This window comes from Heptranchias perlo, chromosome 2 (assembly GCF_035084215.1).
Source record: "Heptranchias perlo isolate sHepPer1 chromosome 2, sHepPer1.hap1, whole genome shotgun sequence".
Taxonomy (NCBI): domain Eukaryota; kingdom Metazoa; phylum Chordata; class Chondrichthyes; order Hexanchiformes; family Hexanchidae; genus Heptranchias; species Heptranchias perlo.
The window spans coordinates 132,947,267-132,962,905 of NC_090326.1; the positions used below are offsets into that span (position 1 = coordinate 132,947,267).

The window sequence follows — 15,639 nt, forward strand, 5'->3', positions numbered from 1 at the left end:
GTGTCGTCGACAGTGCTATCAAGCGGCACTTACTCACCAATAATCTGCTCACCGATACTCAGTTTGGGTTCCGCCAGGACCACTCGGCTCCAGACCTCATTACAGCCTTGGTCCAAACATGGACAAAGGAGCAGAATTCCAGAGGTGAGGTGAGAGTGACTGCTCTTGACATCAAGGCAGCATTTGACCGAGTGTGGCACCAAGGAGCCCTAGTAAAATTGAAGTCAATGGGAATCAGGAGAAAAACTCTCCAGTGGCTGGAGTCATACCTAGCACAAAGAAAGATGGAAGTGGTTGTTGGAGGCCAATCATCTCAGCCCCAGGGCATTGCTGCAGGAGTTCTTCAGGGCAGTGTCCTAGGCCCAACCATCTTCAGCTGCTTCATCAATGACCTTCCCTTCATCATAAGGTCAGAAATGGGGATGTTCGCTGATGACTGCACAGTATTCAGTTCCATTCGCAACCACTCAGATAATGAAGCAGTCCGAGCACGCTAGCAGCAAGACCTGGACAACATCCAGGCTTGGGCTGATAAGTGGCAAGTAACATTCGCGCCAGACAAGTGCCAGGCAATGACCATCTCCAACAAGAGAGAATCTAACCACCTTCCCTTGGCATTACCATCGCCGAATCCCCCACCATCAACATTTTGGGGGTCACCATTGACCAGGAACTTAACTGGACCAGCCACATAAATGCTGTGGCTACAAGATCAGGTCAGAGGCTGGGTATTCTGCGGCGAGTGACTCACCGCCTGACTCCCCAAAGCCTTTCCACCATCTCCAAGGCACAAGTCAGGAGTGTGATGGAATATTCTCCACTTGCCTGGATGAGTGCAGCTCCAACAACACTCAAGAAGCTCGACACCATCCAGGACAAAGCAGTCCGCTTGATTGGTACCCCATCCACTACCCTAAACATTCACTCCCTTCACCACTGTGGCTGCAGTGTGTACCATCCACAGGATGCACTGCAGCAACTCGCCAAGGCTTCTTCGACAGCACCTCCCAAACCCGCGACCTTTACCACCTAGAAGGACAAGGGCAGCAGGCACATGGGAACAATACTTGCACGTTCCCCTCCAAGTCACACCATCCTGACTTGGAAATATATCGCCGTTCCTTCATCGTCGCTGGGTCAAAATCCTGCAACTCCCTCCCTAACAGCACTGTGGGAGAACCTTCACCACACGGACTGCAGCAGCTCAAGAAGGCAGCACACCACCACCTTCTCAAGGGCAATTAGGGATGGGCAATAAATGCCGGCCTCGCCAGCGACGCCCACATCCCATGAACGAATAAAAAAAATACCTTCATCTTTGCTGCTGGTGCAGTGGAGATTGTTTTTTGACCTTCAGCCAGCACACAATAATTTTCCCATTAGGAATTCCCCTGTAGCTGTATTATAAAGAAGAGGAAAATAAAGAAGAGTAGCAGGGTAAGCAGGCAGCCCAGGCAGGCTTCGGGAATAAGTCATTTTTATTTTCTATACAAATTCACTGTTATGATATCAGCTGCTAACCTTGCCTCATACTTTTTAGGCCATTAGCCAGGTGCTGCCTTTGGAGAAGTGGTCTAAATAGACCTGAGATCAATTAGAGGCTAATGGAATTTCCTCTCATTTGGCAACTGCTTGCCGCCTTCCCTTGGGAAGAGGTGAGGTTACTCAAGGTCAGAAAACTAAAAAAGAACTAACTGGATTTCTACCTCTTTTTGTATTTTTTTTAGATTGTTCAGTTGGGATTTGTTGGTGTTTTATACAAAGTGTGATGTACAAAGTGTGACAGATAGGCTAGATATAAATTATATAAAGTATTGCTTAGTTTTTCTGAGAACCTCCACATCAACGAGTTAACAGAACTGTTGGTTTTGACACTGAAGAGTTTGAAATGGGACAAGAGTTCTTGCAAATTCTGTTGCTTGATCCAAACACTCTACGCTTGTCGAATAAGTTGTACAAATATTCGAGATAGCATAAAACAACTGAACTTATTGAAACTCTTGTACTTAATTTACAGCCATTCTTATGAAGCGTATATATACTGTATTTTTAGTATTTGCCAATTTTTGTGCTTCATGTTGCTATTTAATAAGGACATTGACATAGATTTGGGCGCTAAACCGTCTACTATGCTCGCAATACGACGGGCAGGAAGTGCACATGCATTTCCGGCCAGAAGTGCTCCTCCCACCATATTGTGTAAGGTCAATGCGGTGGTGGCAGGAGCGCACATTGGGAACATTTTAAGTGCAGAATAATTTATTTAAATTAGAGTCCTGCCCATCTTGCAGGACCCATTTTCAATTGGCTGTATTTTTCAGCACATACCTGGAGATCTTTTCTACCACGTTAAGCTGGAGATCTGTTCACAACATAACACACCTTATATACCTTAATGATAGGGGACACCAAGATACTTCCAATAACACAACATTTGTAAATAGTTTTAATCTGGATAATAATTATTAATTAAGCATCCAAATTTGTCAGTCTGTTATGGAATCTGAAACCATTTCCACAGGTGTCTCAGAAACAGAGCAGTGTTGCAATGCAAAGGGTGTAAGGATAAACCCAACAACTATAAGCCAGTCAGTTTAACCTCAGTGGTGGGGAGACTTTTAGAAACGATAATCCGGGACAAAATTAGCATTCACTTGGACAAGTGTGGATTGATTAGGGAAAGCCAGCACTGATTTGTTAAAGACAAATTATGTTTAACCAACTCGACAGAGTTTTTTGATGAGGAAACAGAGAGGGTAGATGAGGGCAATGCAGTTGATATGGAGTATATGGACTTTCAGAAGGCGTTTGATAAAGTGCTGCATATTAGGCTTGTCATCAAGACTGAAGTCCATGGAATAAAAAGGGCAGTAACAGCATGTATACAGAATTGACTAAGTAACAGGGAACAGAGAGTAGTGGTGAACTGTTGTTTTTCGGACTGGAGGGAGGTGTACAGTGGTGTTCCCCAGGGGTTGGTACTGGGACCACTGCTTTTCTTGATATATATTAATGACTTGGACTTGGGTGTACAGGGCACAATTTCAAAATTTGCAGATGACACAAAACTTGGAAGTGTAGTGAACAGCGAGGAGATAGTGATAGACTTCAAGAGGATATAGACAGGCCTGTGGCATAGGCAGACACGTGGCAGATAAAATTTAACGCAAACAAAAGTGAGGTGATCCATTTCGGTAGGAAGAATGAGGAGAGGCAATATAAACTAGAGGGCACAATTCTAAAAGGGGTACAGGAACATAGAGACCTGGGGGTATATGTACACAAATCATTGAAGGTGGCAGGGCAGGTTGAGAAAGTGGTTAAATAGCATACAGGATCCTGGGCTTTATAAATAGAGGCATAGAGTACAAAAGAAAGGAAGTCAGGATGAACCTTTAGAAAACAATGGTTCGGCCACAACTGGAGTATTGTGTCCCGTTCTGGGCACCGCACTTTAGGAAGGATGTGAAGACCTTAGAAAGGTTGCAGAAGAGATTTACTGGAATGATACCAGGGATGAGGGACTTTAGTTACGTGGATAGACTGGAGAAGCTGGGGTTGTTCTCCTTGGAACAGAGAAGGTTGAGAGGAGATTTGATAGACGTATTCAAAATCACGAAGGGTCTCGACAGAGTAGAATCATAGAATCATAGATGTTTACAACATGGAAACAGCCCCTTCGGCCCAACATGTCCATGTCGCCCAGTTTATACCACTAAGCTAGTCCCAATTGCCTGCACTTGGCCCATATCCCTCTATACCCATCTTACCCATGTAACTGTCCAAAATAGAAAGTAGATAGAGAGAAACTGCTCCCATTGGCGGAAGGGTCAGGAACCAGAGGACATAGATTTAAGGTGATTGGCAAAAGAACCAAAGGTGACATGAGGAAAAACATTTTTACACAGCGAGCGGTTAGGATCTGGAATGCACTGCCAAAGGGTGTGGTTGAGGCAGAAACATAGAAAATAGGAGCTGGAGTAGGCCATTCGGCTCTTTGAGCCTGCTCCATCATTCAATACGATCATGGCTGATCCTCTATCTCAATACTATATTCCTGCTTTCTCCCCATACCCCTTGATGCCTTTTGTGTCAAGAAATCTATCTAGCTCCTTCTTAAATATATTCAGTGACTTGGCCTCCACAGCTTTCTATGGTAGAGAATTCCACAGGCTCACCACCCTCCGAGTGAAGAAATTTCTCCTCATCGCAGTCCTAAATGTCCTACCCCATATCCTGAGACGGTGACCCCTCGTTCTGAACCCCCCAGCCAGGGGAAACATCCTCCCTGCATCCAGTATGTCTAGCCCTGTCAGAATTTTATATGTTTCAATGAGATCCCCTCTCATTCTTCTAAATTCAAGTGAATACAGGCCGAGTCAACCCAATCTCTCCTCATACGACAGAGATTCAATCATGTCTTTTAAAAGGGAACTGGATAAATACTTGAAAGGAAAAAATTTGCAGGGCTATGGGGATAGTGCGGGGGAGTGGAACTAGCTGGATTGCTCTTGCATGGAGCCGGCACGGACTCAATGGGCTGAATGGCCTCCTTCCATGCTGTAACCTTTCTATGATTCTATGATTCTAAAAGGAAAAACAATGCACAGTCCATCATGGCACAACAGGGGCCTTTGACTTCAATAATAGATTCTATCTACAGTCTCCAGAGCAACAAGACAGTGTTTATTCAGCTGATAGCAGTCAAAGTAGTGCAAGCTCAGACAGGTTTTGCACTTACTAAAGCTTTACTAGAACAAAAAAAATTATTGCATCAACCTGTTAGTCTGGTTCATGCAAGCAATTATTTCAAATAACTTACAAAAGTGGAAATAATTATTCTTGACACTATTCAGCGTCAACAGCTAAACTTAAAATTCATCAGTTATATAACATTTTAAATTGCAATGTATTGGCATTGACAGTATGTAAAACAACCCAGTTCCATTCAGTGACTTCAGTCCATAGTATGTTCTCCAGTTGCTGACAAAATGAAAGCTTAATGCCATGCCTCTGAGTCAGAAGGTTGTGGGTTCAAGTCCCACTCCAGAGACTTCGGCACAAAAATCTAAGCTGACTCTCCAGTGCAGTACCAAGGAAGTGCTGCACCGTCGGAGGTGCCATCTTTTGGATGAAACGTTAAACTGAAGCCCCGTCTGCCCTCTCAGGTGGACATAGAAGATCCCATGGCACTATTTCGAAGACGAGCCGGGGAATCAGCCTTGGTGTCCTGGCCAATATTTAGCCCTCAACCAATATCAGTAAAAACAGATTATCTGGTCAATATAACATTGCTGTTTGTGGCATCTTGCTGTGCGCAAATTGGCTGTGGCGTTTCCTACATTACAACAGTGATTACACCTCAAAAGTACTTCATGGGCTGTAAAGCGCTTTGGGATGCCCTGAGGTCGTGAAAGGTGCTATATATATTGAAGTCTTTCCTTCTTTCTTTATGCCATAAAAGTATTCTACAGTTCAAGAAGATTCCAGAATTGCTTTTTGATGTCAGTGGCACCAAGCTGATATCTCATCATTCCAGCACTGAGGGGAGGAATCAGCCAGTGTTCCAGCTCCTGACCGCTGTCTAGTAACTGCAGTTGGAAAATGTGCATGCTTGGATGTCTGGTGAGAACAGGATTGCAATAGGCTTGTTGACCCTATGGTTGAATAGCTTGCTGACATTTTTTTTCTCGGCTTACATATGAAGGTTTTCACTTGGGCAAGGTACCAGAGGGTTGCCAGTAATCGTGGAACCATATCCCTGCTAAGTCAATATCTGCAGAAGAGAAGGCGTGAAAAGGGGAGGAAGAAAGGTAAGTGAAACCACAGCAACTTAGTTGTAATTGTTGTAAAATGAAAATAATTATATGTCATGGTTAAAATTATATTCCCATAATATTTAGTATTTTGGATACTCTCCAAATTGAGAAAAAAATTTAAACAGTATTTATTGGATTAACTCCAACAACTCAGCGTTGCAAATTTCCAATAGCTTTGCATTGGCTAACATATTTCAACAAAGAGATACAAGGGGATTTTCTGATACTGGATACTCATTATGGCAGAGTAAGTTTGACAGCCAGTATCAAGAAATGGAGGGGGCAAGGGGGAGGGGGGGATGTGCCCTACCGGAAATGTGATGAGTGTGCATCCCAACACATATTCTATATTCTAGTAGGAGGACGAGTGGTGGTAGGAGTACTTGCCTTAAACAGCGGACGCTTTGTTTGGGGACATTTTGTTCCTCTGTTCTGGTGTGCAAGATACCTGACAAGATAAACACTCCAGATTTGAAAAGTGGTAACTATCCTGGGATCATGGAACATATGATAATGATGATGATCAGCAACAACAATAACAACAACAAGAACAACAAACATAACGTCTTTAACTTACAAAAACAACCCAAGGTGCTTCACAGAATTGTAATCAAACAAAAATGGACACAAAGCCAATCAAGGATATATTAGGAGGGGTGGCTAAAAGCTTGGCCAAAGAGATGAGCTTTAAGGAGGGTCTTAAAGGAGGAGAGTGAGGCGGAGAAGCGAAGAGGTTTAGGGAGGGAATTCCAGAGCTTAGAGCCTAGACAGCTGAAGACATGGCCACCAATGGTGGGGGCGAAGGGAATGGGAGGAACACCGAAGTCTTGGAGGGTTGTAGTGCTGGAGGAGGCTCCAGAGATAGAGACAGGTGAGGCTCAAATGGATTTGAATACAAAGATGAGAATTCAAATTTGAGGCATTGGGGACCAGGAGTAGGTCAGCAAGGACAGGAGTGGTGAGTGAGCGGGACGGTGCTGGATGGGATACGGGCAGCAGAGTTTTGGATGAGCTGATATTTATGGAGGCTGGAGGGAGCTGGAGGATGATAGGCCGGCCAGGAGAGCAAGTCTGGATATGACAAAGGCATGGATGAGGGTTTCAGCAGCAGATGAGCCGAGGCAGTGATGGAGGTGGGTGCTGTTACGGAGATGGAAGTAGCCAGTCTCAGTAATGGAGAGGAGGTGGAGTTGGAATCCAGCTCGGGGTCAAATAGATCGCCAAGGTTGCAAACAATCTGGGTGAACCTGAGACACTGACTGGGGGGAAGTGGGGGGGTGGGTAATTGAACCTCTTCCTGCACTGAAACCAGGTCCTTGGGGTGATGCTGGAGGCACAGACCCTGGCAGCAACCTCTGCCCAGGCCTGCTGGATAGTGGCTTCAGGGATGCTCATGTGGGTTCTGGGAAACAGTATGTCCCTCCTTGCTCTGACATCCTCCACGAGAACCTTCAAGGAGGCATCTGAAAACCTTGGGACAACTTTCTGACTCATTAGTCCTACCAGAATTTTGTCCACAGTGTTGGAACTAAATCTGGAAGCAGGGAATGCAATCTCACTTTAAGGGGTGCATTTCCGCTTTAAGTAAGCCTCAGGAGGCCCGCTGGAAATTGCGCATAGAAAATGGGTGGGCTGCCCATTTCCCAACATGTTTCCTTTCAATCATATTAAAATGAGGCCCGGGGGTTAAAATCACCCGGGCCACCCCCCATCACCGACCACCGACCTGATTCCGGCCCTGATTTCCATTAAAATTGGTTGTTTACTGTCGGGGTTTGAGTTAGGAGGAAAGACCAGAGACAAGCTTTTCAGCTTGGAAAGGGCATGTGTGTGGGGTGATCTTGTAGAGGTATATAAGATTGTTAAGGAAATGGAAAAGGTAATCCAGAATATTACTTTAAATTAAACATTAGTAGTAGGACAAAGCACATAGATTCAAACCAGTGAAAATTAAATTTGGGAATTATGTCAGGAAAGTCTTCTTCATGCAGAGAGTGATCAACACTTGAAGTGAACTTCCCGATAGAGTAGTGGAGATGAAAACACTGGAATCATTTAAGAAACAGTTAGATGCATCAATACAGGGAGTGTAGGGTATTTCTGGGAACTAAGATGGACTGAATAGCCTTCATCATCCATACGAATCTTATGATCCTGTGACTCGGCTGGGATATGACTCCATGGATATTTCATCCAAGTGACCATTTTTCATGTGTGATTCGAGACAGTGCCAGCCAGCTATTCAACCATATTAAAGCATCACAAGCAAGACCAATCCTGTCAACCCTGTCACACATTTTTGTTTATTCGTTAATGGGATGTGGGCGTCGCTGGCGAGGCCGGCATTTATTGCCCATCCCTAATTACCCTTGAGAAGGTGGTGGTGAGCCGCCTTCTTGAACCGCTGCAGTCCGTGTGGTGAAGGTTCTCCCATTGTGCTGTTAGGAAGGGAGTTCCAGGATTTTGACCCAGCGACGATGAAGGAAAGGTGATATATTTCCAAGTCGGAATGGTGTGTGACTTGGAGGGGAACGTGCAGGTGGTGGTGTTCCCATGTGCCTGCTGCTCTTGTCCTTCTAGGTGGTAGAGGTTGCGGGTTTGGGAGGTGCAGTCGAAGAAGCCTTGGCGAGTTGCTGCAGTGCATCCTGTGGATGGTACACACTGCAGCCACGGTGCATCGGTGGTGGATGGGGTGCCAATCAAGCGGGCTGCTTTGTCCTGGATGGTGTCGAACTTCTTGAGTGTTGTTGGAGCTGCACTCATCCAGGCAAGTGGAGAGTATTCCATCACACTCCTGACTTGTGCCTTGTAGATGGTGGAAAGGCTTTGGGGAGTCAGGAGGTGAGTCACTCGCCGCAGAATACCAAGCTTCTGACCTGGTCTTGTAGCCACAGTATTTATATGGCTGGTCCAGTTAAGTTTCTGGTCAATGGTAACCCCCAGGATGTTGATGGTGGGGGATTCGGTGATGGTAATGCCGTTGAATGTCAAGGGGAGGTGGTTAGATTCTCTCTTTTTGGAGATGGTCATTGCCTGGCACTTGTCTGGCACGAATGTTACTTGTCACTTATGAGCTCAAGCTTGGATGTAGTCCAGATCTTGCTGCATGCGGGCTCGGACTGCTTCATTATCTGAGGGGTTGCGAATGGAACTGAATACCGTGCAATCATTAGCGAACATCTCCATTTCTGACCTTATGATGGAGGGAAGGTCATTAATGAAGCAGCTGAAGATGGTTGGGCCTAGAACTCCTGCAGCAATGCCCTGGGGCTGAGATGATTAGCCTCCAACAACCACTACCATCTTCCTTTGTGCTAGGTATGACCCCAGCCACTGGAGAGTTTTTCCCCTGATTCCCATTGGCTTCAATTTTACTAGGGCTCCTTGGTGCCACACTCGGTCAAATGCTGCCTTGATGTCAAGGGCAGTCACTCTCACCTCACCTCTGGAATTCAGCTCCTTTGTCCATGTTTGGACCAAGACTGTAATGAGGTCTGGAGTTGAGTGGTCCTGGCGGAACCCAAACTGAGCATCGGTGAGCAGGTTATTGGTGAGTAAGTGCCGCTTGATAGCACTGTCGACAACACTTTCCATCACTTTGCTGATGATTGAGAGTAGAGTGATGGGGCGGTAATTGGCCGGATTGGATTTGTCCTGCTTTTTGTGGACAGGACATACCTGGGCAATTTTCCACATTGTCGTGTAGATGCCAGTGTTGTAGCTGTACTGGAACAGTTGGGCTAGAGGCGCAGCTAGTTCTGGAGCACAAGACTTCAGCACTACAGCCGGGATGTTGTCGGGGCCCATAGCCTTTGCTGTTTCCCGTGCACTCAGCCGTTTCTTGATATCATGTGGAGTGAATCGAATTGGCCGAAGACTGGCTTCTGTGATGATGGGGGTATCGGGAGGAGGCCGAGATGGATCATCCACTCGGCACTTCTGGCTGAAGATGGTTGCAAACGCTTCAGCCTTGTCTTTTGCACTCACGTGCTGGACTCCGCCATCATTGAGGATGGGGATGTTTGCAGAGCCTCCTCCTCCCGTTAGTTGTTTAATTGTCCACCACCATTCACGACTGGATGTGGCAGGACTGTAGAGCTTTGATCTGATCCGTTGGTTGTGGAATCGCTTCGCTCTGTCTACCAGGGATCACTGGATAGCATCAAGAGCTGATTTTGTTACCCTCTGTAGCCCAGAGATGCTGAGGCTAGTTATTTACTGCAATAACTGAGGCCAGCAAACTCAACACAGATCAGGGACTGAACCGTGGACCTTCCTGATCTATATGATTCATCTTTACACCTTTTGGTGCAATTACCTACTGAGTTATTGGAGGAGTTAATTTTTTGTTAAAATGAACAACTGAAAAACTTTTTCGTATAAAGTCTGATGAGAAAAAAAGTGAGTCAAAGTTGATTTTAAAGATGTTTTCAATAGTTTTTGTACAATTTTGTTTTGTACTGTGGTCCGTTATTTGAAACACTTTCTTTTTCAAGTTTTGCTTTCAGACTTCAAAGAGACAAATTTATATTTTAATTCCTAAGGTAAATGGAATGGCAGTTTCATATTTCTTAGTGTGTACTTTCGAACTAGGTTTGTGCAGCTTTGGTTCCTGCCCTATATCCAAATCTGATTCTGCATAGCATACGTGATTTGACTGGTTGCTCGGGTACTACCAACACCTCAACTACAATTTGAAAGTCTGAAATTTAAAAAAATATTTTAAATGAAGGCAAGAGGTAAATGGAAAGCTTGGTGCTGGAGTGGAATTAAACTGGTAGCTCTTTTATTTCTTTACATGAATTCAAAGCTCATTTATAAATTTGTTTCAAAATTTACAACCGTATATGATTAAAAATAAAATTCTTAATTTACAAATTGATTAATTTCAAGACAATAAATACATCATGGAATAAGTTGATGTCAGAACACAGTTTGTAGGAGCATTGATGTCTGAGGGGGAATTTTAACTCACGGGTGATGGGCCGGTAGAACTCATGGGCCGACTGCCCAAGAGACCCAGTCCATTCTAATCTGACACTTCAATGCAGTACTAATGCGATTGCCAAAGGTGCCATCTTTTGGATGAGACATTAAACTCAGGCCCCATCTTTCTGGTTAGGTGAAAGTAGAAAATCCCATTGTACTGTTGAAAAAAAGAGCATGGAGTTTTTCGAGTGTTTCCTTGACCAATATCACCAAAAATAGATTAAATGATCTTTCATTTCATGTGTAATTTCTTATAGAGGTATATAAGATTTTTAAGGGAATGGAAAAGGTCATCCAGAATACTGTGCACAAATTGGCTGCTGTATTTGCTTACATAACAACAATGCCTGCACTTCAAAATTGAATGTGAAGTGCTTTGGGACATCTGAAGATGTGATAAAGAGCCATATAAATGTACATTCTTTCAAAAATCAATCCGATCAATCAAAGCAGCATAAGCTTTTCATTGACTGGAAAACAAATCTTTAAAGCTGGTTTTAACCCAGGAAAAACTGTTTCCTTGAAGTTGTTCTCATCTTAAAATGGATGATGGGAACACACAGGCAGAAGTAGAAGGATAAGTAAAACATTTAAAACTCCACAACGTAGAATACATAGGAAAGAGTAAGATTAAACTTCAAATAAATAACAGGACAGAGATTAGATGCAAAAAAGGGACAGCAGGGCAAGCTCGTCTTAGTTGTTTTGTAAAATTATGTTTTAGGAATCTATGTGGTAGTTTAGATTTAATACTATTCCTGATGTTTAGGTAGCTAATATAACTGTTTACTTCAATATAATAGCATGTGAGCTGAAAAGAAACAAGAGCAGTCAGCCCAGGGACATGGATTTTCCTGAACTTGCTAGCAATCCAAGGATAAACCCTGTATTATCTGGAGATCACGTATTTCCAACTTCACTGAATGGGCCCTATTGTTACATGTCAGCAGTTGCAGCTAAAAGAAATTGTTGATGATGATGCATTTTTAAGTACCAATAAAAAAGAAACTTAAAGGTGGTTAAGAAGGCATATGGGATACTTTCCTTTAAATATTGAGTAGGTACATTGTCTAAGGTAGAACTATCAGACCACATTGGTGTTTAGCTTTGGTCATTGTGCAATAAAATTGACACATATGCATTAGATGGGCTACTGAAAAAAGCAACAAGACTGGTCCCCAATTGGAAAGGGGGATGATCTCTGAGGAACTATTAGAAAAGCTTGCAACAAAGTGGTGGAGGGGGATATCCCATTGAAGTTACATCGAGTCACATCGAAACAGCACAAAAACGGGCTATTTGACCCCACTGGTTTATGCCGGTGTTTATGCTCCACATGAGCCTCCTCCCTCCTTACTTCATCTAACCCTATCAGCATGCCCTGCGAGTCCTTTGTCCCTCATGTGCTTATCTAGCTTCCCCTTAAATGCATCTATGCCATTTGCCTCAGCTATTCCATATTCTTACCACTCTTGGGTAAAGAAGTTTCTCTTGAATTCCCTATTGGATTTATTAGCGACTATTTTATATTTCTGACCTCTAGTTTTGGACTCTCCCACAAGTGGAAACATTCTCTATATATTATTAAATGGTATAAATAAGGAAAATACAAATTATTATTTCAAAGTAATGATAGCATTTAGGTATTATGGTGGGAGAGTTAGGTTGTTAGAAAGATGATGATGATGGTCCAAATCGCCTTTTCTTGTCTCTTAATTTTATTATGTTTAGCACCAAGTTGACTATAATAAAGGGAGGATTTTATTTAACGTAGGAAAAAAAGGGAAATTATAACCTTGGTGTGAACATGTATTTATGATAGCACTTTAAAAATGTGAATCTATTTAATAAAAACCTGTGTAAAAGAAAAGATTTTTTTAAAACTCTGTCGTTCCCAAAGAGTATTATGACCACTTGGCAGCTGGAGTTTAAACGCCCGTGCGGAGCATGCCGGGAGTTGTAGTCGCCCCGCTCCACCGCGCCGGGTTCGATCCCGGGTTAGCGGCTGTTGCCTAGAACTACGACTCCCGGCGTGCAGTGCGTCGCCCTCCACCGTCTCGGGCGATGATGCGAGTGGCTCCAGACATTTTCCTGCGGATTGCATGATCTAAAGGTGGACGCAAGACAGCGCTTGTAATCATGTCCTGGGCCGCTGCTCCGTACTGACAGGCCGACTCCGTCCCCCGCACCGCCGGATAAAGCTCTGGCAGACGTACCTGGTCATTACTTATTTACTTTGTCACGGAAACCCGCACGGGCCTAACCTGTTTGTTTACAATTCGTTTGTTTTGTTTTATTTGAAGTTAAGGTTGGGGAAAAAAATTGGAGGTTTGGACACCCTTCGTCTGCAAAAGATGGCGGATACTAAATCCATTCACGAGAGAAGATTTGAAGCTGCTGTCAATGTTATTCAGAGTTTGCCTAAAAACGGTGAAAACATTTTCCTTCTTTCATATTATTTAGTGGGGGACAGGGATGTTTTTGACAACAGCTCATTGAGGGGGGTTGGGTTTGGATACAAACTCTCCTCTCTGGATTTAAAGAACCTCTTCCTCCTTTCCCTCAACCAGCTTGTCAGCTTCATTGTTCTGCTACCTGGAGCTGTCAGGTGAACCTGGAGTTGGACCACTCTAAATAGATGATGTGTAGTGACATGGCATGCAATGTGAATTGTTTTGCCACATGGGAAACTGATAGGAGGAGGTACTGATTACAGTTGTGAGTGAACTATGGTCAACGTTAATGTAGACCTGGTGATGTATTCAATTTATATCCCACGTATAATTTGACCTTCCATTGCCTTTGAAATTATTTTTAATTTATATGGGGCTATTTTGATGAGGCATCTTTAATACATTACACTGTTTTGCTTCAAGTTAATGTTTACTTTTTATTGGCAGAAACAGAAATGTAAATTTATTCCATAATTAAATAACGTAAAAAAATGTCAGGGATGAGAAAAGATCATTAGCTTATACCTCCAATATTCTACCTCTCCCATCGCAGCATCCAATTGTATCTTGCATAACCCCAGTGCTTTTTTCCCTACTGTGTTGCCGAGCAGATCATTCCAAACATTTCAGTCTTTGAGTATTGCAACTTGTTTGTTTTACTTTGTGTGGCTCAGTGGTACCATTCTTGCCCCCGAGTTAGAAGTTTTGTGGGCTCGAGCCGCACTGCAGAGATTTGAGCATAAATTCTAGGCTGATACTTCAGTGCAGTACTGAGGGCATGTTGAACTGTCAGAGGAGCTGCCTTTCAGATGAGGTGTTAAACCCAGGTCCTGTCTGCCCTCTCAAGTGGACATAAAAGATCCCATGGCACTTGGTGCCCTGGCCAACATTTATCCCTCAACCAAAACCACCAAAAAACAGATTATTTGGTAATGTATCCCATTTGATTGTCAGAACTTGCTATGTGCAGATTTCCCTGCAATGTAATGGTGACTACACCAAAATAGCTCATTAGCTGTGAAGTGTTTTGGGACATCCTGTGGTCATGAAAGGTGTGATAAATATACAAGTTATTTTTTGTTGAATTTAATATGTAATCCAGAAGTGTGAAACAATGATATCAGAAGATTTTTAATTGATACTTCCAATATATATATATTTAAAATTCTAGATAAAGATGTTAAACTGGCAATTAATTTCATTGGTAATTGAGACATGAGAGCTGTGGGAATTGGGGTTACATTGTAGAACATAATCTCATCCCCTAAAACTGATCTAATAAGTGCAGAAATATAATTAAAATGTTAGGTAATCTAACAGCTGCTAAAATTTGCCTTGCTGGACTACTTAGTTTATTTTTCACACAGCAGAGCAACATTATCAACAATGGGCTGACAAGTGGTAGATGTCATGTGGACAAATGCAAAATTATGAGATTGGCAAAGGATAATAAACAATAGAAATATAAGCTAAATGGTAATACCCAACTGGACACAGTGCAGGCGAAGGATTTGGAAGTACTGGTGGATAGATCAACTGAAGACATCAACATAGTGTGTGGCGGCATTAAAGAGAGCAAATAGGATCTTGGGCTATCTGGCCAGAGAAATTGAGCACAAATCTCAGGAAGTGATTAGATTTGTACAAAGCACTGGTCGGCCCCACTTGGAGTACAATTTGGGTTACTGTATTATGAGAAATATTTCCCGGCATGGATGAGAGTACGATTAAGGTTAGCAAGGGATATGGAACAAAGGTGGATAAATGGAGTTGAGGTACCAATAAGCCATGATCCAATTGAATGGCCTACTCCTGTTCCTATGTTTCTAGAACGGTTTAATTCAATTTTACAACATTGCCATGTTGGGATTAGAACTCATGACCTCTGGGTTGCTAGTCAATACTGTAACTACTACACTACCAAACCCAAATTGAAGAAAGTTGGATAAGTACATTGAGAAAAAATTGACAGTGGGGTATGAGGTGTATTGTGAGATATAATATTTCTTTGATATTGGGAACTGGTTGGACTGCAGTGGTGTTTTCTGGTCCTGTACATTCCTATATTCCTAATGAAGAAAGCAGAAAAAAAATGTAGATTTAGGCATATTAACATGTTGAAAACTTAGATTTGTTTGATTTAATGATGGCAGTTCATCCACAAGCATATAGACTTCAATCTCATCAATAGATTGGCTATCTAATGCTGTTCGATTCCTTAGCTGGTTTAGAAGTTAATTCTAAATTAATCTCACCAATTTATATCAATTTCAGACAATAGGCTCAATAGTAAATTTATGATCAGCAAGCAGTTACTGCTGAATAACTTGTGACATAACCTTGTAACTCCATTTATTTTGTCAAGTTTAAATGCTGCT

The 15,639-nt window shown here is 43.0% G+C and overlaps 1 protein-coding gene across 2 annotated transcripts in view; it reads left to right on the top strand.

Annotated features, from left to right (window-relative positions):
* Positions 1-12,872: 12,872 nt before the first annotated feature.
* Positions 12,873-15,639, top strand: part of acbd5a (acyl-CoA binding domain containing 5a) — a 93,150-nt gene continuing 90,383 nt past the window's right edge. Inside the window, exon 1 of one of the 2 annotated variants that reach the window (XM_068007160.1) lies at positions 12,873-13,238. In XM_068007160.1, the coding sequence (XP_067863261.1) occupies positions 13,163-13,238 (76 nt within the window). In that variant the 5' untranslated portion in view covers positions 12,873-13,162. The remainder of the gene's footprint in view (positions 13,239-15,639) is intronic. The other variant, XM_068007161.1, reaches the window with a different exon arrangement.